We start from the raw sequence: 26,644 nt of genomic DNA, 5'->3' as shown, positions 1-26,644 counted from the left end.
CACAGGGGCTTAACTACAGCGGTAGCATCCATAGCAGCCGCTATGGGGCCTGCAGTGCTGGGTGGCCCCGTCATCTGACCTGACACAATAAAGAATGGAGGATGTACACCATTATATCTATATTGTACTGCACATGTCCAGCATAATATGTATATAACATATACTGTGGTGTATATATGCAGTATCTGTGATGTATATATGTGATTGTAACTCGCATGTGTGAGTATTCTAATATGTATATTTTGTGGGAATGGGGGCCCCATGCAGTAGCCTGCTAGGGGGCCCTGTCTTTCCTAGTTACGCCACTGTTTATACACTTATCCCATTGGGTAATATGTGATTTCTTCCTCCTGCCTCTGGCTCCCATGCCCTAGTTGGTTCTTATAAGTGATAATTCTTACATAAGCAATGGGTGAATACTGGTCAGTTGGTCATTTGTGACAACAGGTCCAGGTAAGGGCCCATACAACAGGGATGTTGGCAGCATTTTATTGTAGATAACAAAGAGGCAGGGATTTAGGCAGGAATTTCCTTTCCCAATTATTACTATTTGTAAAAGGACTCTCAGTGAATAAAACTGTACCTGATGGGTAGCATTGCTGGAGGTTAATCAGCATGCATTGAATGCATCGCGTTCTGACAATTGCTGCTATAATGCTCACATACAATAGGTTGAAAGCATTGCCTTATAAAAGGCATAGATCTTGTAAGGTACAGTATAACTAAGAATGTCACTAGAGTATGTTCTCTACATTACCAGCAGGTGCCTCTGTTGCACACAAAACATCTTAATCCTATACAGACACTGAGGTCTATGTAACCTAATCCGTTTGTATATATAAGGATGCAGCACAGTTAGACACCCATCTGTCATACATGAATGGCTTCCCAATGTAGTCATGGACCATATAAAACTGCTAAAAATAACATCTCTAACTAGTAGTTACAAACTGATGCATTTTTTCAGGGGTGGGCCAATAGACACAGTCAAGTAGCTCCAAAGTTCCAAGAGCACAGCAATGAAATTTGCTATTGTGAAATTATATAATTCTGTAAATTGTGAAACTGTATAATTGTAAATTAAGGCAAGAAATAACACAACTCATACGAAAAGATTCTCTAGAATTATTATATAGTAAAGGAAATTATAAAATGTGAGTATCACACATGTAATACCACTACATACGCAGCTGCATTATTACTTTGGCCTTGGTTCCTGACTGTAATGGAACAATTAGCCACTCATATAAGGGCTCATTCACATAAACGTGTTTGGTTTGTGAGACACAGACCATAATGTTGTCGCATATCAAGGACTGAACACTGCTTTGGGAATAGGAGTCCAATCATCATTGCTATATATGATGCAATGAGTTCCTGCAATCCTTTGGGACCACTGTGCCGTGTTATAATCATGTTTTCAGTATGATGCTGCAGGCCCAAGGGGATGCAGGAACAGTTTGCATGATAAATAACTATGATACTTGGACTCAATGTTCGGTGCATGAAATACGGCCACTATAAGGTCCGTGTTTCACAGACCAAACACGTTCATGTGAATGAGCCTCATGTGTATATGATGAGCATTGTATAAAATAATACAAATCGTCTGATTATAGCTTATAAGCAGTACACTCCCTTTACACTATTCCCTGACAAAAAATCATGATGCCCTTATTATTATGCCATTGTTCTAGCTGGTGTTAAATCAACCAGCTGGAATAATGGCATAATAATGGCATTCATTTTATTTCTTCATTGCACGGTTAAAATTAGTTTTGTATTGCTGAAGATTTCGCTATTAAACCTATTTAATGAGAATACTACAATTCCAAAGAAATCATACTAATAAACATCATTTTCTATTATGTGCTGCACAACACTGATCGATAGTATATATGCACATAGTCCAAGGGATAGAAGACATGAAGGTGTAGAGAAGTTGCATAACTCCGGTGTATTGTTTTGAAATATGACCTATTTACGCAGCCTATTATATACAGAAAGGTAATGCTGCCCATATGCTGCAGGCCATTCTGAAGAGGTGGAAATACCTGAAATACAAAACGTGCCTGACTATTCTGTCCATCTGTAAGGAAAGATATCAGAGGATACTGCTAAATATGGTTGAGAATTAGGACTGTATCTACTCATAAGTAATGCCATTACTCTGTTTAAAGGAAATCTAACATTGAGAATGCTGTTAGCTACATTGATGTAGAAACTTTTGAATCCCTGAACTGAGTGGTTTTGCTGATAAAACAATTATAAAATCACGATAATGAGGCTCTGTCACTCCTGTGGGTGCCCCGACACTTCTGCTAACCCTAATTATGTACTGCTCCCCGCCCAGCATAAGCCAAGAATACATCATCACTGAGTTGTCCCTGATAGGCAGAAGAAATCAATCACTGCACCATCATCCAGTTTCTGTGTATGAGTCATATAGCTCAGGTTGATTAGTCCTGTCTGGATAGTTTAGGCAGCTCTTTTTTATAGGGTACCCAGCTTTGCAAAGGTCCTGAATTTTATAATTGTTTTTTGAGCAAAACCAGGAATTAAACAAGATATGTTTCTGCATCAGTGTATCTACAGCATTCTCATGGTATGTTTACTTCCCAATGCATAAAAACAAATGGTAGATTTCCTGGAAGTGAATCTGCAGACAACTGAAGTCCAGCGCTTGGCTTGGGGGATAATGTGCATGGAAAACCTGCTGCTCCATTCACATAGGGAAAAAATACCTTTGTTCTTGTAATCAATAAGAGTCTCACCAGCAAGTTACCCCCTATTCTGTGCACCCTCTGTAATCCAGTCAGTGTCCCAGTCAATGGTGGGTATATTTTAATATTGGCACAGGATCTGTGTTTTTGGTGCACAAATTTTGCTATAATTTACACATGGATGTAAGGGGTTAATGAACTGGTTCACGACCGAAAAGGATTAGAACAGTCTCCACATTCATGAAAGTGAAATAGAACTTGGTAGACCAGCTTTTAGGTCATTGATTCGTGCGCCAAAAATTTCTCCAAAAGTGTCAGGAACCTAGAGGCCAAAGAAAAGTGTCGGGATTACCAAGCTAGACTCAAATTGAGCGACCAAAAATAGTTGTGAGTATCGGAAAAGGAGCAAAATTGTGGCGCCAATACTTGTGGAGCAAAGCCCATAAAGAATGTCCCCCACCGTGTGTGTACTTCAGCACCACATTTCCACCATTGATGGTTCATTCCCCTATAATCTGTGTAAATGTAAACGAAAAATGTTATTTAGCATCTAGCCTAAGAAACTAGATAAAAAATCACTATAAAAAACTCTCCATAGGATGCAATCTAGCAAGTTCTTATTCATAGCATATGGTTTAAACATATAAGAAACCTATGGAGGCGCTTGTAAATTTGCAATGAAATAAAGTGGTTTTTCATTTCTTTTTTTTGTCAGGATTTATGCACTGACCCGGACCTGATTTCTTCCACACAGGGGCACCTTTATCAGCTCAACAGAGGAGCAGGCTTTTTTATATGCTCTGGATTTGACCATATAAACATACCCATCTGCTCTGCATACCTGGAGGTCCTGTTTTGTGGGTCCCAAGGGCCCCTGATATAAAGAAGTTTTCCATGTTACTCTTCTATGTTAACCAGTAGGTAAAAATATGAAAGTTGAGAGTCCTCAGTTCTTTTATTGGCTAAATAAAAAAGATGCAAACTACTCAGCTCTCTTCATCAGACATGGTATCTAGGTTTCTCAGCATTGAGAACTGAAGCACTTGTGGTTAAGAGACTAAGAGGACTAGAAAGAAATGTGCAAGTCACATAATACATAGTGACAACTAGAGAATTACATGTAGTCACTCATATACTGTATGTAGTAACGGTGTGGTTGTATTGCCAGTTCTCTGTCCCCTCCTCATTGTGTGTTATCTCTGCCTCCCTCCTCCCGCCCTCCTCACGCCTCCCCTGGGCTGCTATCTCCAGTTCCCCTGCTTCTGCAGCTGGCTGTCAGTGCTTGCCATGTCTCGGCCTGGGGAAGAGCTGAGTGGGACCCTGTCTTACAGGACTGAGCCCAGGAAAAGCCCCCGGCTTAGCCTCTTCCACCTGAAGCTGACAGACTCTGCCCTTCGCTGTCTGCGGGACTTCCAGAAGGCACAGGTAAGCCACTTCTTACATAGCTCCAGCTGTTGTAAAACTACAACTCCCAGCATGGCATTAAAGAAGCTGCGAGTCATAGAATGTTGGGAGTTCTAGTTCTACAATCCACCGCATGTTGCAGACCCTTGTTATACTTTAGGTTTTTCTACACATCTGTCATGCCATAATAACCATATCTCATACATATACATAGATTTTATCCGGTCTCCATTCACATTTTATCTCCTGCTTTTTCATATGATTCTTTACATTGGCCTATTGATTGCCTCATGTGAATACGTCTTTAGCCTTTTTTTTAACTATTAACTTGCTAGCCTCCTGTGTTTTTGTTCTTTTCACATATAATTCCCAATTCTTGTGCTCTTTTCCACTGACATATGGGTAAAATACAATCCCATCTGCTGTGTCCTAGTAAAGGGCTCTTATGCCCTTGATATGTTATCTTTGATATTTACACTCTACCACCTGTTGGCATATGTTATGTGCTCCCTACCATTGAGGTGTACCTTGCAGCTTTCACACATATCATACGCGTAAGGTGATCCCAGGTGTGGCATTGTGTATTGCCCTGAATAGTGCCCTGTCTGTCCTGGGTTATTTAGCTGGTTTTATGTGCCAATCTTTGGTCAGGTTGTGATAAACTCTGGAATAAAAATGGAAATGTCATCGTAGTATCTGATTAGACAGTTACCGTATGTCTTTCCTTATACTCATTGAATCAGTGATAGGTTTGATCTGTTCTATTCAAACTTTATGCTCTTATTCACATTGTTGGGCTATTTCTGCTTATAACCACAAACTTCCCTGGGAATATAACTGGTTAATGCCACATAAAATCAGATTTTTATCACCACTGTCTTTCCTGACTCTTTTCATTTCATTGTATGTCTTCTATGCCTTCCAGTCACCTGAATGGTGCGTTTCTGGTTTACCAGCAGTCAGCACAACATGTCTTTATGTGTCACTTCACATCTTATGAGGAATATCAGTGAGACAACTATGGCAATTTGCAATGCAATTGAACAATCTTTCTGGCATTTCTATATTTGTGATTAGGTGTAGTTAGTATGCCAGCAGACCCACCATATAATTACAAACTATCACTGCTTTATTATACGATCTGTAGTGTATCATTCACCACCCTCGATTTCCATATGCATGAACGAATATTAAATACAGATGCTTTATATGCATGAATTACAGCAATGTATTAAACATGACCTATGCTTATAATGCATTAGGCTATGTATATGCTCAGTATCTATAGGTTGTTGGTGAACACTATGGGGGGCATTTATTAGTTTTGGCGCTAGGTGTTGTTTTTATGGCGCCTGTGTTTTGCACTTGTTATACCTGTGTTGTTATATTGTGGTACATGGCCTTAATGTACTGTATATACTGGCGTATAAGACTACTTTTTAACCCCTTAAAATAATGGCTACAGTGGGGGGTCGTCTTATACGCCGGATATACGGGGGCCGCACTGTGTGAGGTGTTTTTTTTCCCCGTCAGCGCGCAGAGAGCCGCTTCCTGGGACCGCCACGCATGTGTTAGCAGAGGCTTAGTACGCGCTGACGGGGCGGCGCGCTGTATGCTAAAGCAGCCGCCCTGTCACAGCGGTCGGCGTCACAGAGCTGGGGGTCACAGGCGGCACTTACAGAAGCATGTCGGATCTTCATTAATATCGCAGCTTACAGTTATGATCACCAGGCACTTGCTCTCTTGTTTGTTTTGCAAAGTTTTAAGCAGACTTTTTTTCATTTGGGAGAGGGGTAGTTTTATACAGTGAGTATATACCAAATTCTATATTTTTAGGGCAGAAGTTGGGGGTCATCTTATACGCCCAGTCGTCTTATACGCCGGCATATACGGTATTTGGCGCTAGGTGTTGATTTCGTGGCGCCTGTGTTTTGCACTGTGTTGTTTTATTTTGGTGCATGGCTTTAATGTATTTGGCGCTGTATAAAAGGACAAATTAGCATCAGAAATTTCAAAACAAATTCATCAAGGGGTTTGGAAGTTGTAGACTTGCTTTTTGACTTCTAATTATGCACCAAAAAAGTGTTGGGAAACTAGAAGTGCAGAAAGAGAGTTTTAGTCTTTCCTTTGCACCTGTGCATGAGCTGCAGATGTTTAGTACTACTGTACAAAGTTCCAGTTTCTGAAATAAGATTAAAATGGCAACTTTCAGTATCATAATATGTAATAGGTCTTTTCAGGTACAGAAGCTAAAATCCAAACCTCTTGTACCACAAAGCATTGGAGGAAGCAGAGCACATAAATATACAAATTACATATGGTACCTTCCAACATTTTTATATAGTTAATGAAGTACTAAATTTTACAGCAAAAATGCAGAACAAAGCCACAAATCCTTAAAAAAAATGTCCAATTTTGCTTCAGAACTGTGGCTGAATTTAACACTTTCTCATTTACACATTATCAAGTAATTAGCTGAATGTTCACCAGATCAGAGAAGCTGTGTCTGGACTGTACGGAGCACAGCTTACATCATGTCTGGAGGATACAGAATCCTCTAGCTGTAGCCTAAGGTTTCTGTGTATTTTCAAAAGAAATGTATTAGAAAGTATTCTAATAAAATGTAATAGAAATGTTATGTGCAGCGTTAAAATAACACCAACCACAGGGTACATTGTAGATAAGTCAACATTTGTAAAGAAAAAGATAGGGAAACACTAGAACAAGGTCATGGAGAAGTGGTTGTGGATCATTGTATAATGTGTGGATGTGCGGTGCAGATCTTTTTGTCTCCAAGTGTTTGTATAGTTAGAATTCTGTCCGATAATTTTCCTGGTACCAGTACTCCACTCTATTTAGCCCAAGTGTTTTTAACTGGCAGGAGACGGAGACTGCATAAACTGGCTTTTCATATACTCTGGGGGTGCGTTCACATGTGGTGTCCTGACGCATGTGCTCTGACGCATGCCTCTAAAACAAGTGTGTTTTGTATTACTATGGATTTTCCAGCTTTGAAAGTGTTTTTCTTCATTGCTGGAATTGGCAACAGTGGGACACAGCAACTTAGTCTTCGGCAATGTTGGAAAACGCGTAGTAACATAAAAAACGCAGGCGTTTTAGACACGTGTCAGAACGCATGTGTCGGAAAGCCTCAGGGTGCGTTCACACAAACTAATCACAATACATATGTTTTACATGCAACCATACGTTTGCCTGCTTTGTTTTTTAAGACCATATGGAATTGTAAGCTTTGAAGGCCTGTTCATATGGTGAGGTCTGGCATGATATCCATCGTTTCTGTAGTGCGGTTCTTGTGGGGACCAAGGGTCCAGAGCCGTGGAAGTTTAGCCTGGCAGTATAGGTCCACATGAAGTGTTGAAATTGGCCTTCGATTTGTTCATGTGAGTCACAAAGTAGCACTGGAGCTTTGTTTAATGTGTGGATGTGCGGTCCAGATACTCTTCTCTCCATATATTTGTATTGAAGTGTGCAATGAAGTTGAATTCCTGTGTGTTCATGAACTGCTGAATCCTTCACCTGCCCGATGCTGGTTGACAGCTTTCTCCATATGCATAGATAAAAGGAGAAACCTGTCAACCAGCATCAGAAAAAAAGCTGAGGGGAGCCCAAAACTCTATTGTGCATATGTGAAATTAGAACAAGATTTTAAATATTCTGGTTATGCCATAATGCTTTTATGTGTTCCCCAACCACCGGTTCGCGGCCCAACAGCGGGCCGTGGAACACCTGGTTTCCGGGCCCTGGCCGTTCTCTGTAAAAACGAAAAAAAAAAAAAACAATACTCACCTTCCCCGTTCCCCTGCAGCAGTCTTCTCTTCCCTTACTTCATTTCCACGTTAATGTGCTGCTCTATTGCTGGAGTGTGATGATGTCATCACATCGTGTCTCCTGACAATAGAGCCATGTACTAATGCGGAAGGGAAGAGAAGGAAGAGAAGACTGCTACAGAGGTATGAGGAAGATGAGTATTTTTTCTTGAAGAAGTTTGGCTGGGAAAGGTGACATGGGAGGGGGGCATGCTGCAGGAAATGGGACAATATAAAGTGGGGGGCACTTCTTCTGGAAATGGGACAATGCCTTGCAGCGCTGGGGACCTGGGTTCAAGTCCCAGGGTCAACATCTGCAAAGAGTTTGTATGTTCTCTCTGTGTTTGCCTGGGTTTCCTCCAGGTCCTCCGGTTTCCTCCCACGCTATAAAACATACTGGTTGATTGTTTAGATTGTGAGCCCCATTAGGGACAGGGACCGGTTTGACAAGCTCTGTGTGCGCTATATAAATAAAGAATTGTTATTATTATTATTAATATAAGCTATGCACACAGGGAGTTATGGAGGGGCATGCAAACATACATTTTTGACTATGAAACTATGACAGCAGACTGCATACCCCACCCACCGGTTGTTTACAGCTGGTCCCTGGCCAAAAAAAGGTTAGGGACCACTGCATTAGAGGACATCTACCATCAGTTTTACTGGTGGCAGACGTGTCCTATTAAAGGACATCTACTACCAGGAGCAAGGATTGTAAACCAAGCACACTGACATACTGATGTGTGCCCCCTCTGCCAATATATGCTATTCTATTAGCTTCTTATGCCCTGGTTTCTACATAAAAAGACTTACAAAATTATGCAAATGAGTCTCAGGCTCAGTTGCATAATTAAAAACCAGTGCATAGGATGTTTAAAGAAGTGCATATCCTGCCAGGGGGGGCACACACCAGCAGGCAAGTGTGCTTGGTTTGCAATCCTTGATCCTGGTGGTAGATGTCCTTTTTAGGAGATCCTGAGGAACGATAGTAGATATCTTTTAAAGGAAATCTTCCATTTGTTTTTATGTATTGTGAGCCAAACATACTTTGAGAACACTGATGCAGAAATATATCTTGTTAAGTCCCTGAACCGAGTGCTTTTGCTAAAAAAACAATCATAAAATTATGATACTGAGGTTCTTACCCTAATTATGCACTCCTCCAGCATGCATAAGGCTGCCCCATCCCGCCCCCCCCCCCAAGGCTTCCAAGAGCCTATGACGTAATCCAGCTTTCCCAGTAACCTGCAGATCATTATGCTGCAATGTAATTCAGGAACTTGGGAAAGGTGGATTATAATCATGTTGCAATATGGAACCCCTGGAAGGGAGCTAAATTTCTTTTCAATGGTCTAATAGCTGCTTGTCCTGTCAATAATACTGGGGAATAACCCTGAACATCAGCAGCAACCAATCACTGGCTACTGCTGATATTCAATCCCACTTCCCCTTTCATGGGCTAGGGGAGGAACAAGAGGACGTCTCCTACTCTATGAGCATACAGTGGGATACATCCTAGCCTTTTTTTATAAGGATAAATCCAGGAAATCATTCAATCCTTACTACACAATGTGAAAGTAGCCTAAACAATAAGGATTCAGCAACATCCAGTTTTTATTTTTGTAGATTTCCATTGAAATTCAGTTGTAAGAGTTGGAGGGGTCTCTTCTCCCTCTGTGCCAACCTATTTGTCAGTAAGCCCATGTTTGTTGTAGTTTCTTGCTTTCATTATTTGTTAATATGTTCACAGTATTTAAACCTCTCGTTACTTATATGTCATGTATACAGTGCCATGGTGCTATAACATAAGTAATACCAATAGGCTGCATTATTAGAAATATTGGTTCATAGCAGCGAAACAAACTTTTCAGTTTGCAAGAGTTTGGAACAATGGACTGTTCTTTTCAGGAACAGTCATACATGTCTTCCAGCCCAATATCTTGCTTATGCTTGGCTACCATTAAAAGGAAAGTACAGTGATAAGGAGGAGATATGACCAGTGAAGCCGTTGTAAATGTCAAATTTAAATGTTTATTCTTGATAATTTAGCAAATATTATTTGAATAATTATATTTCTATATTTACACACTGAACAGAGGGTGTTTGGTCAAATCTGGGGGAACAAAGATATGAAATCAATGGAAAGTAGTTAAAAGTGCTTTTTTGCATAAATCGTATCACTTAAGGTATCTTGTGAAGATTTGAAAGATTTCACACTTTGGACAATCCTCTCCCCACACTAAATATTATTCCAAGAAATTACAGCATTTTGGCTTATATTAGGACCACATGTGAACTATTCAGGAATACTCTAGACAAATATCTTGGTAGGACAAGTGTTCTATTCACAGTCTGGCCCTTGTTAAAGTGTATGAACAGTATGATCTGTAGATGTGAGAATACTGTTATGGATGACTTAAAGAAAATATAAGAATTTTGATCAGTCTCCTATTACTATAACTGGATAATTTTAAGAAGTTGATTGCTTCTTTAAAAAAATAGATTAAATATTTTTTTATTCTGTTATTTCTGTGCTCAATTCTACTGCTGCTAATGAAAACTTGTAGATGGGCACATGTTCACATGTCCCAGCCAATATCTCAGTACGTGGTGACCTTGCAATAGCCAACCTTGTATGTCCTGTATGTTGTTACATGCACTCAAAATGTGGTGCCAATTTTATGTGGTTAGCAGATGCCCATAGTTTCCTAGCCATGCTGTGGAAAGGACACCTGATTCACCTGTGTGCCAAGAAAGTAGTCAATGATTTTGATCAATTGGAACTGACTACTAGTAGTAGCAGGTGAGTAAGACATTAGTTACATGCTGCCTTAAGAAACGCAGAAGAAACCAAAAAAGTTACCAAGATTATGACTGAAACCACAAAAGCTGGTTAAAACAAATACACAAGGGAGATTGATAGGAAATGATTTTAGATAATTGACCCAAGGGACAGCACCTGATCTACCGTATATTCCGGCGTATAAGACGACCTGGTGTATAAGACGACCCCCCTACTTTCCTGTTAAAATATAGAGTTTAAGATATATTCGCCGTATAAGACTACCCCTTTTCCAACGCATACAAAACACCGGTAAAAATTAAAAAAAAAACAGATTTGAATTTAACATGGTCCTTTTTTTAATTTAAATTCTTATGACATGCAGGTATATAGCAGGAAAACTGTCGCTCATAAACATAAGGCATACAACAACAACATTACCATCGTCCATTTTACTGTAAATGTTACCATACTGTACCTTAAATTTTTATTTTATTAAATATTCCATGCCATGTACTCACTAAGCGCCCCAAATGACATGTCTACTTTATTCTTTGGGTCGGTACGATTAAGGGGATACCAAATTTGTATAGGTTTTATAATGTTTTCATACATTTACAAAAATGAAAACCTCCTGTACAAAAATGATTTTTTTGATTTTGCCACATTCTGGCGCTAATAACTTTTTTATACTTTGGTGTACGGAGCTGTGGGTGGTGTCATTGTTTGCGAAATTTGATAATATTTTCAATGATATCATTTTTAGGACTGTACGACCTTTTGATCACTTTTTATAGATTTTTTTATATTTTTCAAAATGACAAAAAAGTGCCATTTTCGACTTTGGGCGCTATTTCCCGTTACGGGGTTAAACGCATTGAAAAAACGTTATCATATTTTGATAGATCGGGCATTTTCGGACGCGTCAATACCTGATGTGTTTATGATTTTTACTGTTTATTTATATTTATGTCAGTTCTAGGGAAAGGGGGGTGATTTGAAATTTTAGGTTTTTCTATTATAATTTTTTTTTTTTAACTTTTTTTTTTTTATTTATACTATTTTTCAGACTCCCTAGGGTTCTTTAACCCTAGGTTGTCTGATCGATCCTACCATATACTGCCATACTACAGTATGGCAGTATATGGGGATTTTCCTCATTCATTACAATGTGCTATCAGCACATTGTAATGAAGGGGTTAAAACGAAATAGCCTCGCTAGCACCAATCGCGGGTGTTACCGGTAAGCCTTTGCTGCAATATGCAGCAAAGACTTACCGGCTATGGAGAGGGCTTAGCCCGTGAGCCCTCTCCATGCAGCGCGACCCGACCGCTGCCGTGAATACACGGTGGGCGGTCGCGATTACCGGCGTATAAGACGACCCCAGAGAAGACAGAAGATTTTTCTGTCTTCAAAAGTCGTCTTATACGCCGGAATATACGGTACATTGTTCAACTTAAAACAGAACTTGTAATTGGAAATAGAACAGTAAGTGAGGCAACACACATAAGATATATGTAGGGTGAGTAACAATTGATCATCGGGTAAAGATTGCTTCATAGATGTAAAATATTACACAATTTAAGCTACATGTACACGATGTATGCCCGCCATACCATAGTACAGCGGGCATACATTGGCGTCGGGAGAGGAGCAGGGGATAAGCACTGCTCACCCCGTCCCTCACCATAGGAATATATGGCGCACGGCCGCAGAGAGATATTCCGCAGAGAGATAGGACATGTCCTATATTTCTACGGGCTACAAAACAGTATGGTGCCGCCCGTGCCACCGTACCGCTCCCGTATGGCACCGTGAGGCCATAGAAGTGAATGGGGGACGTATTTAGCGTCTGTATAGCGTGATATTGTCAACATCTTTGTAGAAGGTGACAGACTGTCATTAGTTGGCCAAAATAATTCTGTTCAACAAAATAATTTTCTCTATGGCTAAAATTTTCCATTGTACAGGCGGTACCCTACTTAAGAACACCCGACTTACAGACGGCCCCTAGTTACAAACGAACCCCTGGAATTTGGTAATTTACTATACTTTAGTCCTAGGCTAAAATAAACAGGTGTAACAGTTATAAATGATGTCTGAAAGGAAGCTTTATTGTTAATCCTGATTCTTATGGCAGTCCAACATTTTTAAAATTCAATTGTCACAGAGACCCAAAAAATTTTGGCTGGGTTTACAATTATAAAGTATACAGTTCCGACTTACATACAAATTCAACTTAAGAACAAACTTACAGACCCTATCTTGTGCGTAACCCGGGGACTGCCTGTATATAGAAAGAGATAGATAGATATTATTTTTTAAAGGCTGGACAACCCTTTAAGATACAGGGCCACTATCGTGCAGAGTGCACCCGTTCATGAAGACATGGGGGCATATTTACTAAGAATGGTTCAAACTGCACTAAGTGTGGCTTTTGTCTGTGTATAATGCAGGATGTGCCATAATCATGATTTCTGGCGCCCGTTCTTCCTGAATTTGGTGCTCCCCGAACTGACCCGACAGTGTGCCCCACTTTTTTTCTGGTCTATCTTTAACATAGGGAGTGCAACACACTTCTATCAGACTTGTATGTTAAATCTGGGGCACTGTCCAACTGAGCACTGAAACGCCCCCTAATTTGTGTTGCATGATTCCTAATACAGCTGCCCAACAAATCGGTTGCATGCAACACATTTGTGGTGCAGACACTTCTCAAATACGTACCAATGTAAGAAATGAAGATACCATTTTTTCCAACGTAGTCCCCTTTTAGAAAAATACACCTCTCTCAACGTTCCTGCCATTTTTTTAACCCCTCCAAAAAATAGGATCTCCAAGATACGCCTCTGTCTCGGCAATGACTTCCTAGTTTGAGCTAAATTTTTTTCCCCGCAAGCAATTTCTTTATGTTAGGGAACAAGAAAAAGCTGCAGGGAGCCAGATCGAGAGAAATTGGGGGTGCGGCAGCAATTCATAACGAAATTCATGCAGTTTGATGGCGACAACTCCGGATGAATGTGCTGGTGCATTATCGTGGTGAAACACCACCTTCTTTTTCGCCAAATGCGGCCGCGTCTCCTTCAATTTTTTGTCGAAGTGGTCCAATGACTTACTGTAGTATTGTCCAGTGATCGTTCTTCCATTTTCTTAGGATGACGCCGTTCGCATCCCAAAAAATCATTGCCGTGACCTTTCCGGCCAGTGGAACCGTCTTCGCCTTCTTTGGAGCAGATTCACTGGGAGAAATCCATTGTTTTAATTGTTGCTTAGTTTCTGCTGTGTAATGGTGACAACTCAGTGCAAAAACTCCTTCGGATCTCGCTTAAATTGCTCCAAACACTGCTTCGAAGTTAACAGCCACATCCGCTTGTTGTCCACTGTGAGCAATTGTGGCACCCATCAGGCCAACAACTTTTTCATTGCCAACTTATCATGTAAAATATTAATTGCCATCTACGGCCTCTGCCACTTAGCGCACTTCTACTTCGTTCGTCGATAAGCGAGTATCATGTTGTGGACTTTTTGAATGATTTCCTCGGTAACCACGTATGCCTGACATTCTGGTCACTCCTCATCAAAAACGGATGTTCGCCCACATTTAAATTCTTTGAACCATAGATACCGAAGTGTCCCCATAAACAGAATCCAACTTTGATTTTATCTCCTCGCATTTTTTCCCATCCAAAAACAAAAAGCGAATTACTGAACTATAATGCTGTTTTTCCATCTTAGCGAAATCACGAAACACGTCTTAGGCCCCTACCACACTTGCGTTGCAGATCACGTCAGGGTTTGATCAGTTTTCAGTCAGAGTTTTTTCAGTGTCTCAGTTTTTCATGCGCGTTTTCAATGCAATTTCAATGCGTTTTTCACGCGCAGAAAATGCGCGTGAAATGGACTCAGGACTGAGCTCTATCTTTTCTATGGCAATTGATGCGTGAAAAACGCATTGCACTCTGAGACACTTGCAAGTGCAATGCGTTTTTGATGCGTCTCCATAGACTTGTATGGTGCGTTTTTCACGCCCGTGACTTGCAAAAGTAGAGCATGTCGAGATTTAAATGCGCGTTAAAAAAACGCCCGTGTGTGCGTGCAAGTCTGAAAAGACCCATTGGTTACAATGGGTCAGAGTGCAATGCAAGTTCTGCACGTCAAAAGCACGCGCAGAAAACGCGCGTGAAAAACGCAAGTGTGGAAGGGGCCTTACTCAAATGGCTGCCAAATCCAAACTAACCAAATCCATCAGTCTGCCATTTTTTTTGCCGTCGTTAAAAAGATGGCAGACCACAATGACAACACCAACTTCCCTCAGGAACGCCCTCTGTCGTCAAAAACAGGGGTACTTATTGAACTGCCGTTGTACATGTGCAAGCAGTTTCTACTAGAAAAAATGTGCAAAGTTCACCAGAAAATTGGCGTAAAGCCCTTAGTAAATGTGCCCCACGGTCTACATGAATCTGGTGCACCCTGATGCATGTACTTACTGAGTGCACGTTTTTTTCTGTGTATATCTTATAGTGGGATAAGTCTTCCTGTTCCTCCCATCCCCTCAGAATGCGAGAGAAGGGGTGAACATCTGCAGCAGCAGGGGCTTCAATAGTAGTCCAGCAGGCGGGAGCAGGATGGAGAGATGTAGCTTGCTGCGTTTTTCCTTCCTGTGTTTTGCACAGTAAAAAATGTTTACTGTGCAGATTGCGGCAAAAATGATGCCTCCATCTGCTAGTATAAGTCTATGGGTATGCTTAGTGTATCAGATAAAAAACGGCATGAATCTGGCCTAAGATTGTCCATCTAACTTTGCACTGCCCCAATGGGGGACATTTATCATAAGCCAGCGCATTATGTGATGAAAGCCCTGCCCTCCGCTGCACCAGTTACATCAGGATGCTGCGGTCTCATGCCCAGAAAACTGGCGTACAAGCCCTGATAAATCCCCCCAATTAGGGGGAATTATCAAAAGTGTCTGAGAGCAAAATTGTTCTAGTTGCACATGGCGACCAAACACTGATTAGCTTTCACTTTCCCACTACTGTTTACAAAATTAAAGCTGAGAACTGATTGGTTTCCATGGGTAACTAGAACAGTGTTACCTCTATCTCCTCCAATGTGTTTTACATTGTATTACATTAACATTAATCAAGTATTAGTGAATTTGTGATTTTCTTAGTTACCTGATTAGTCAGTGAGAGCATTCATTATATCATATGTCTGAAAACAGCATCAAGAAGGAACAATATTACAACTAGGCAGACACTTGCTCTTCTGTATCCAGACACATAGCCCTAGAGAGATCTGATAAGATATTCTGAAGGTTATTTACCCCTGTAAAGAGTCTGGCTCATAGAAATCTGTTCTTATATTTATTATGATATTATCAGTTCTCTTACAACATGATAGTCAGCAACTTATTTCTTCATGGGAATTTGCTGGGTTCAACATGGTATTTAATATATATAACTGCACGGTTGGAGCTGATATTATAACGGAATATTGGCCCAAAATGACAGCGGTATGACATCCAAACAATAAAGGACACATGCCCTCAATGTTTTATCAGTTCTTACTTGAGCAACTAAGTTTTTGTTAATTCCCTGTTTGAAAATGTATGAAAAATAAAAATGTTTATTGTTAACGATTTGTATTGGGACCCAGGAGAAATCTGTATCCAAAACAGAACAGGAACTCCTGGGTGCTTAGGTGATCAATAAAACATAGACATGAATCTAGCTGCTACACCATTCCTTGTTATAGGGAACCTGTCACCAGGCTTTACCAAACTAAACCACTAGCCTTCTCAGGTAGGATATGGACTGGTCTTTCTAGAATTCCTTTTGATGTGAAATTTTACCTGTTTACCTATAAAAAATCTCCTCCAAATTCAGGCAAATATGACTCTTCACATGAGTTAAGTTTAGTGGTTGCAGGGGTAGGTTCATTTCAGAAGCCCATATCTTTAGTTCTATAGTACCTAGAAACATCTTTTTGTGTCATATTAAAGATAAGGATCTCATGTATAAAATCTTGTGATTGTGTGAGCTACAAGACTGGAAATATAGGCAGCTACAGTTAGAAATGCAAGCTGCACATATACATCCAGTTACCACCAATATTTTAACTGCCTGTATGTCTAGTTCTGTAGTTAATCTTCTCATCTTTAACATGACACAAAATGCATGTTTCTAGGTACTATAGAACCAAAGATATGGGTCCCTGAAGTAACACTACCCCTGCAACCACTAAACTTGAATCATCTCATGTAAAAATAAAGGGGTATAGTGGTTTAGTGGTGTTAAACATGTTGCTTTTACAGGAAGCTGTACATGGTCAGTTGAGAAGTGGGGGAGTAATTCTTCTATGGGCAGATCACTTCTAGGGGAAAAGTCAGACAGGCCCACCGGAGTACCAGAAGATTCTCCGGTGGGCTCAGACTCTGATCCAGTACTGGACCCTACATACCCCATTCTAACCTGGTGCCATGGTCAAGTAGTATTTTTTTCCTATTTGAATGTGATCCCCACTGACTCTGATGTGAACTCTACTCAATCTCACAGGTTAACCAACCGAGTTTAAATCCAGAAAACTCTTACTTACAAGATGTAATATAAACGTTTGCATTTTACCATACAATATAGGACTGTACGGACACTAATGCGATTATAAAGGCTGCAGTAACCTCTATTTACTCCTCTCTTACAATTCAACATGTTCCCAGCAGCTGTTTGTATGAATCAACCTTATGACGTAAGGAAAAAAATAATACAAGCTACTTGATAATAGGAACCACACAGCACCCAGCTGTGATAATAAAATTGCTTGTGTAGTTCTTATTTTGACATGTCAGGAAAGGCTATTTGTAATGCTGTTTTACAGTCCATTGACGTCTCTTATCAAGTGAAATCGGTCCTTTATGGCTTTTTATTTCAGTAGGGTAAAACAGTATATACAATAATTGTTGTATGGTTGTGTCTTACCTAATAACCAGTGAGGTTTCCAATGTGGAGGGCCCTTCCCACCTTAGGACCTGGAGATCGGGGGCCCCACACAGTGATGGAATGTAGGTATCTTATTGCCAGTGCTACACTATCCACTGTAGTTCAAGTGAATAGTATTGACACCATGACATTGCACATAATCCTTTTATCAAAGGAGAATTCCTAGCATTAGTACTGCTGCCACCAACCTTTGCTTTGTTATCCTCTGGGAAGACCTGTATATTGTGGATGTATATGGATGGGCAACATATATACACAACTCAAAAAGCAAAGTCAGATTGTAATTGCACTGTCTATAGTTCTTCTATACTATAGATATATATTCTATATATAACTGTGTTACTATGTCCAATGGTCTGGCGATTCTCTGTAGCAGGTATTATACCTTTACTAAGAAGAAGCCATTACTGTGTGATTCACCTGTAGCGAGGCTAAATGTGCTCTTAGACACATACTTATATTTAGCTACAAGAAAACATCAAATCAGTTGTAATTAAAAATCATGCAGAGTAAGAACTTATAATTACATAGTGTCGCTGGCATGGCTGCCAGACTGAATCACCTTTATGTACAAATTGTATCTTTCTAGCTGTCAGTCAATGGTAGAGGCTGAGGATTGCTCAAGAGCTGTACTGCTATACTTCTAGTGTCTTGTTGTGCCAGCCTGTAATATTATGACCATTTCTAGATAATTATACATTTTTCTTTCAGCCTAATTTATGCACAGAGACATTCTGATTCACCTCCACAGCTTTACAGTATCCCTGTTTCTTAAGCCACAAATGGCGGCCGTTCGGTGAGTACACCGTATCTCACTGCACTGTAACCGAGCCGGACGGCCATGCTGCAAATTATAGAGCAAGTCTTACTTCTGGCCTTATTTGAGGTGCGGGCACTCAGCTCTTATGGAGATTTAAGGGGTGAGATGGGGGGTAACCATCTCCAAACGGCTGAAACGTCCCTCTATTTGTAGCCCATTTGAAACACAGAGTCATGTTCATGTAGCCGTACTCTGTAGGGATGAGAGCTAATACAGGTAGTCCCTGACTAAAGAACACCCAACTTAAAGATGACTTCTTTGCCCACTGTGACCTCTGGTGAACTTTAGCCTCAGGCTGCAAAGATCAACATAAGAGTTATCAAAGGTATCTACTATGATGTTTTATTGCTAATCCTTGTTCTCATGACAGCCCAAAGTTATGAAAATAATTGTCCCCTACTGTCACAGAGACAGAAAAAATACTTTGTCTGGAGTTGCTCTACAGAATATACCAGTTCCAACTTACATACAAATTCACCATAAGAACAAACGTAAAGAACCTACCATAAAGAACCTCCATAACCGGAGGACTGCCTGTATAATTTAGTTAATACAATTAATACTCTGGATGCCGAGGCATTAGTTTAACTAGACCAATACTTCTGCCCTGTGTCGCTGCACTACCCATTTACTTTAGAATTCAGATTAAACTTTTTATTTTAACCCAAAAATCTTTCTACAATTTTTCCATACTCCCCTTTCATCTCCTTTTCTTATTCTGCACTTTGTCTAAGCAAAACTTCCTATTACTCACAGTTTTAAGCATGGCCTTCATGTTCAACAGGGCCCATGGTTCTTATTTTAACTGACTGTGCGACTAATTTGTTAAAAAAAGCATGATCTTGTCAGAAGCCTTTTTCACGGTAATAGGCACTGATCCATTAAAAATACTGGGGGGGGGAGGGGGATTTATCATTGGGGGTTTTGTCTATGTTTGGTGCTGTTTTGGAGCAGTTGTGGTCCAAATGCTGTTTTGCTACTTTCTATTGTCACTTTGACATAGACCCTGCTTGCGCTAAATTCATTATTCGCATAGACTAGTTTTCAAAATACGACTGATTTCATGATTTGCAATTTGGTGCAACTTTTGGTGCAAATTTCCGCCAGTCACCCCCTGGTCTATTTTGCAACTTTTGTTGTTTTTTTTTTTTTTACTTTTCGACTGGCCAAAGCCACTTTAATTAATCTAACTGCAGCGGAACTCCAAAGGCAAATATAGAACTGTCTTAAGGAGCTGGTGTAATTTATTGTGCATCTAGCCTTATATTCTATTGTGTTTGATGTTACTTTTACATGTACCTTGCTAACTATAAAGTATTAGTATTAATATTTTAGCTCTATATGAATGATAGAATATCATCCTAAATGAACAGGAATGCCTGAAGAGGTCTTCAGGGGCTCAATACATCCCTTTGATAAAAGTGGCATAAAGATTTTTAATGTCTATCGATTTTGAAGCCTCTGAATTTTGAATATTGAAATAAACATATAAAAGTACAGTTCTAAAAAAAGTTTTTATTGAGCTCACTTAGCATATGTCTGTGACTCTAATAACACAAGATTCATATCCTCTTCATATTCACTTTTCATATTCATATGCTCCATTTCAATGTGTCACCATCCAGCTTGACCTTTTGTGCCTAAATTTCTCCAGATCGATATGATGGACTGATGAAAATAGAAAATGATGACTTCAAGTAATTGCTCATAAAAAGGGGTTCAACAAGCTAATGATTCATGGGGCTACTTACCGTAGTTTTAGACATATTTAAAAACAACCTGATGTAGATGTTTGATGTTTACTCATTTTCAAGACTTTGTAAGAACTAAGAAGTTGATTTATCACGCCTCTGACAGGTTAGGTGTGTTTATTTTTGCGCCCAAAAGTTGCATGTCTGTATGTTGCATGTTTGGTGCAGAAATCATGCAATTCTTGAATTGCAAACCGAGCTGTGATAAATAGAATCCATTTTTAATAAATGTATACTGTTTAATAACCATTGAGAAAACGTCCATCTGCAAAGCTTCTGTAGACATAAAGTAGTAGTTTAAACGACTTGACATATAGCCTAGAATTGTTAAACCAAAAATGTTACTTTGTTCGGATGTGGATTTATGCCAACTTGCTCGTAAATGTCAATCATTCAAAATCTGGAAACCTACATTACTGACCCAAATAAAGTTTACACTTCCTAACTGAGTAACAATGCTGCCTTACCACTGCCATTACAAATTAAATGAATTCTACTATGTGACTTTTATTACTTGTACGCTGACAGCCTCATTCAGTGACTTATGTCTTCTCTTTTATGAAGGGTTCAGGAGCCTCATTGCCACAGCCTGTGATCACATTCCAGGAAAACCAGGGGGTGAGTAACCTTTCTCAAAATACAATGATTAACTTAGGTATGCTAATAAGAACAATTATACTTCCTTTGTGTATTCTTAAAAATCACTTTTGGAAGTGCTCCTTAATGACAGAGAATTGTAGCTATATAACTTGGACTATAATACTTTAAAACCCAATGCATCTTATAGTAACATCTTATAGCAACATGGTAACACATACTCTACTCTTCTTTATGTATTGGAGGTCCAATTGCAAAGATCATACAGCATTTCTGTCTTGGTGTCAGGTTCCACTGAAGTACCTAATGTTTATCTCATCATCTGGAGCCCTTTAATTACTGTTAGCTATCATAAGGGAGTTACTCTGAAGAGTGCCCCCTCCTTAAAGTGCTGAACAACAAATGCAAGGTCTGCCTCCCTGATATACAGTTATACTCTCTTTTAAGTAGGGTTAATGTATTATTGGGCTATTTGACACCTACATTTGTTAGGTAACTTTAAAGTGGTGTATTTAAGTGGTAACAGTCTATATTTTCCGGTTGGACAGGTTTTATGTTTAAAATACTACTAGCTGTAGCTCCCGGCATTGCTCTTAGCTAACAAAATAGAATTAACAAGAAATATTTTATATGTATCTATGACTGTCTCTGTGACTCTGAGTATCTCTGACTGTCTCTATCTGTGTCTATCTTTCTCTGACTGTCTCAATCAAAGCCCAGAGCTCATATTGTGGACCTGTGGCAAAATAGCAACCAATCACGGCTCAGCTTCTAACTGCCTCAGCAGCAGCAGACAATGGCTCCTGTATATGGTGGTCATTAAGTGGATTTTGGAAAGCGCAGGGTAAAAATTTTGTCTCAAAATCGAGTCTAAGATGTTCCCTGGGTCACACAGAGAGCAAAGTTTGGTGATTGTAAACATGATAGTGCAGATTCCTTTTTGCGGACATACATACACACAAACATATACACTCAGCATTATATATTACACACAAATAAAAGTACAATTATAAAGGCATCAAGGTATACCTGCTTATATCTACTTACTGTACAGACATATCTATTTTCCTTACAAGGAACTGCATTCCTTTATATTTTCACCTTCCATCTGCATTGCTCTTTGTTGTCTTTAGATACTAGATCAACACTATGTTCCCAACATCAGTGGCTCTTAAAATGATACATGAAATTTGCCAGTGATCAGACATGTTGGATTGCTTACATGCCCAATCATGTTTCCACATAGTACAAGCACCAAGCTATCCAACTGATTTGGGAAGCTCTGTGCACCGCTGCGGAATCTGTGTGCACTATATAAATAAAGGAATTATTATTATTAAGATTTATTCATTTTGCTCCTGCCTCGTTCACAAAGTTCAATGTTAAATCATATTTTGATTCATCCTTTTTTAGCCTCAACATTAGGGCCATTAGACCTCCTGTATTGTGTAGAGCTCTTACAATAACTATATTTTTATATTTGCATTGATTTTATTAGGTGAGTGAGATGGGGCTTCATTGTATTTCATTTTACTATTTCAAAGTAATACTTTTAATATTTTTGCAAACAAATTATCTGCAGAACACTGCATTCATCCGGTTTAAAAAGCAACGTTAACACTTCAACTTAAAAACTTGAAAAATGCATTTGTTCATAACAAATCAAGAAAGGGAAGTGTAGAACGAAGACATTACATGGATCATTGCCTCCATCTGCTATTATCATAGTGATACAGTTGTGCAAACAGTGTGGATTTAGTTAATAGATATCACATTGGACCAGCCCTGGTACTGTCAAAACTTTATAATGCCTGAATTTTTTGAGTTAAAGAACACATGTAGGCAACATTATAGGGTCAACATTATGGCCCAATGCTAGTAGTTGAGATGAACATAGATTATTGTAGATCCACAGGTTCTGCTACTGCAGTCTGATCTTAACTACCAGGAATTTTCAGGAAAGAAATAATGTGGGTAATATTTTTTTTTAAAGTAAATTAATTGCAAAATTTCATGGTAAGCTGGAACTCCATTAGTTGCCAGCTTAATTTCCCAAAAATTGAACAATGTGGTACATCCCTATCAATTGCTGGCACTGTTATATTGCAATATTATAAGTACAATAGACATGACACTAATCTGAAGTGCATAACACAGGATTCAAAGATCCTGGTTATTCCGGCAGGATTCAAAGGTCTCCCGGCTATTAAAGGGGTTATCTAGGGAAACATAGACGCACACTATTTATACCCCCTACTACAAGCAGCTTACTACTATAGGTTCAGTTTTCCTGATTGCAGTTTTCTTCAGTGTAGTCCATGGTTATGTGATGTAAGAAGTAGCTTGATTTTGCTCTTGCTGTGGTGTCACGACCCCACATTATATGGCCACAGGTAGTAAGGAAGGTGTTCTCTCCAACCAGTGTCAGATCATCACTGGTTATTGTAATTGCCAGAACATTGCAAGCAGGAGACCTGTGATGTCAAACCCAGACTGGAAGAGGGAATTTGCACAGAAACTGTACAGCATTTTTTGTGGGGGGCTAACATGGGGTTGCTACAAATTATTATAGGGAGCAATGTTCAGACAGTTCTGCAGAGGCTGCTCTTTGCATGTAGAGTACAGATGTCATGTGAAGGAGAGTCATGTGACACAACCCTTCCATCACCATTGATGGCTAGTTAATGGACTTTCAGCACTCTGAGGAGCATGAAGCTGGTTGTTCATCAGCTAGAGAAAGGTTTTACACGGGTGAAGAGCTTAAAGATGGGCCTGAAAAGCAGAAGCCCATGATGTTGGCAGAGCCTGGTGAGCAAGATGATGCTGGGGTAGAAGGAGGCCCTACTACCAGGAAGTGTAGTTATGGTGGGAGCAACAGCAACTTAGATGACCACAAATCACTAGTAAAACTGGGTTGCCCATACAGGCTTCCTCTATTCAACCTTTCAATAGAAAAATGATACCCCCTTTAAACCAATAACCACAGAAATTGTCCATGCTGACTCTTCTGTAACTCTTTTTTCGGGGGCTTCTGGACACTATTGGAGCATTGACTTCTACTCATGAACTGGCATCTATTTGTGATACCTAAAAGACTTATCATTTTCATGAAGATCATATGTAGTTCGCTGTTGCTAAAATATTTAAGTGGGTGTTTAATTTGGAAGCCCATTTTAGAGTTTAAAAAAGTTTATTCATTTTGACAATGTTATTGGTCATGTCCTGTTCCTTGGTTACAGCTTGTATTATACACCAAAGCTGCACCCACAATTTTGCAATCAGCAGATTTCGAATATCCCAATGTTGCTTCCAGGCTAAATGTCTATATTAAGCTTCCTCTGATGTAGTGAACTGCAACGTGTAGCCTTGACATCGGATGCTGTACAACAACCCGCAAAAAATAAGAAATAAATCACATCAATATAATCGCCCATGGCAAAGACTGTCAAAATGTTACTAATTTTGTGCTAAATTGTGAAGAACATGTTTTACCTGGGCTGTGGCTTTCAACAAGTCATGTGCCTCAGTGACAATAAAATGGCAATATATATTGGAATTACGTCACTAAACCAACTCTTTTTGTTATGTATTGGGCATGTTACATTTCCATCTCCCTCAAAAAATAGACTTGTAAAGCACAAATGTTTCTAGGGAGCTAGAGAGACATAGATGGCGGTCTACCTGCACCAGGGGCCCAGTTTAAAGTGGCCCTGGAAAAAAATGTAAAAGTGGCCCCATTCTGTGGGCAGGGTCAAAACAAGAAGGCATGGCCTTGTGATGTGGGTGGAGTTACTCCACACAAACTGTTTATAGATGGTCTAAATCAACATGTATAGCGCAGCCAAAGAGACTCATACTGCCTCCCTTGTACATGAATAACGGTTATTTTTTAAAAGAACACAACCTAATACTGACATATATATATATATATATACACAAAACTATAAATGCTATAATAAATATAATAACTACTTTAATACTGCTCCCTATGTACAAGAATATAACTAGTATAATACTGCCCCCTATGTAAAAGAATATAACTACTATAACACTGCCCCCTATGTACAACAATATAACTACTATAACACTGCCCCCTATGTACAAGAATATAACTACTATAATACTGCCCCTATGTACAAGAATATATTTACCATAATACTGCCCCTATGTACAAGAATATATTTACTATAATACTGCCCCCTATGTACACGAATATAACTACTATAATACTACCCCCTATGTAAAAGAATATAACTACTTTAATACTGCCCCCTATGTACAAGAAAACAACTACTATAATACTTCTCACTATGTACAAGAATATAACTACGATTATACTGCCCCCTATGTACAGGAATATAACTACTATTACTATTACTACTACCGCCAGTTAGTCTCCTGTATAAAACCTGCCAGCCCCCCTGTATACAGTAAGCCCCCTTCTGTACAACTAGCCAGTCCCCTGCCAAGCACATAAACATAAAAAAACATGTACTCACCTTTCCAATGATCCCCTGAAGCTCTACTGATGCAGTGCGACCGGCGGTGACAGCTCCGAGCACGCCGGCGGTTCACAGACTATGACCTCAGCCGCTTGCCGGAGCTGTCACCGCCTGCCAGACTGCATCAGCGGAGCTTCAGGGGAGCGTCAGAAAGGTGCGTACATGTTTTTAAAATTTTTAAACCGGCCCCACCAGTCCGAGACCGGCCCCACCAGTCCGAGACCGGCCCCACACCGGCCCCAAACTAGTCTGCCCACTGGGATTTCTCCCGGTGGGCTTAATGGCCAGTCCACCCCTGGTCCCATGGACTTCAGGCCAAATTCTTACAAAAAAGAAAGCTTGTACCAGTCTTTGCAGTAGATTTATCAAAAGAGTAAATCCATTTGGCTGTTTAGAGTCTGTGTTGCTATAATTTGCACCAAGTTTGACAAAGTATTGATGGTAAGCCTTAGATGTTACTTAAAGGGATATTCCCACAAAGACAAGATTTTTAAAGAGGACCTGTCACCAGATTATGCCCCCCCCCCCCCCCCGACTGCTAATAAAGTGTGTGAGAAAGTAAGAGGTGTTGTGTGGGAAAACCGCTATCTGTCTTACAGGCAGATGAAATGCTGGTGGTAAAAGCCCTGGGTTTGTCTGCAGTAACCCAAGGGTTAATGCAGACATGATAAGCAGGAATAGTCTGTTTGGTCTATGTTGGCCTAGCTAACACAGACACATTTGTAATGTCCGTACTGGGCCTGCTTATTATGGAGTAGGGGTAGGCTGGTAGTGGGACTCCTACTCCACCCGGGCTTCGGTCCTGGGTTTGTGAATTGCCCACAGGTGCGGGTCACAGGCCTCGTTAGGGCCTGATTTAGGCTGCAGGCCAGAAGCAGTAGGAGAGGCCCTACCTGGAGAGCTGAAAGCGAGATTGCATTCTCACAGCAAAGGTAACTGAGGGTCTCCTGTCTTGCTGCTGGCCAAGAGCGTGTGCCAGGCAGCCTGGTACCCGGATAGCTAGGGTCCTCAAAATGTATTAGACAGCGCCTAGCCGGGCAGGAATTACTTTTATAATGTTTTTGCATGTGCCTAAGCCAAGGCTGAATTTGTGTTCTGTTTTGCAAGTGTGAATAAACACTTAAGTTGGACTTTTAAACCTGCGTGTGTCACTGCTTCCTGCACTGCTACCTGTCAACTACCAGAGCAATTCCCCACAAGTGTTACAAGTCCTCCCTATATCACCTAAAATTAGACGTT

The 26,644-nt window shown here is 40.0% G+C and overlaps 1 protein-coding gene across 1 annotated transcript in view; it reads left to right on the top strand.

Moving 5' to 3' along the window:
- Nucleotides 1–3,946: 3,946 nt before the first annotated feature.
- Nucleotides 3,947–26,644, top strand: part of ELL3 (elongation factor for RNA polymerase II 3) — a 73,531-nt gene continuing 50,833 nt past the window's right edge. The window contains exons 1-2 of the mRNA XM_072148396.1: nucleotides 3,947–4,148; nucleotides 20,871–20,924. Coding sequence (XP_072004497.1) covers nucleotides 4,011–4,148; nucleotides 20,871–20,924 — 192 coding nt within the window. The 5' untranslated portion in view covers nucleotides 3,947–4,010. The remainder of the gene's footprint in view (nucleotides 4,149–20,870; nucleotides 20,925–26,644) is intronic.

Source organism: Engystomops pustulosus, chromosome 4 (genome assembly GCF_040894005.1).
Source record: "Engystomops pustulosus chromosome 4, aEngPut4.maternal, whole genome shotgun sequence".
NCBI lineage: Eukaryota > Metazoa > Chordata > Amphibia > Anura > Leptodactylidae > Engystomops > Engystomops pustulosus.
Note: the sequence above shows the minus strand (reverse complement) of the source record. Positions and strands in the feature narration are given on the sequence as shown.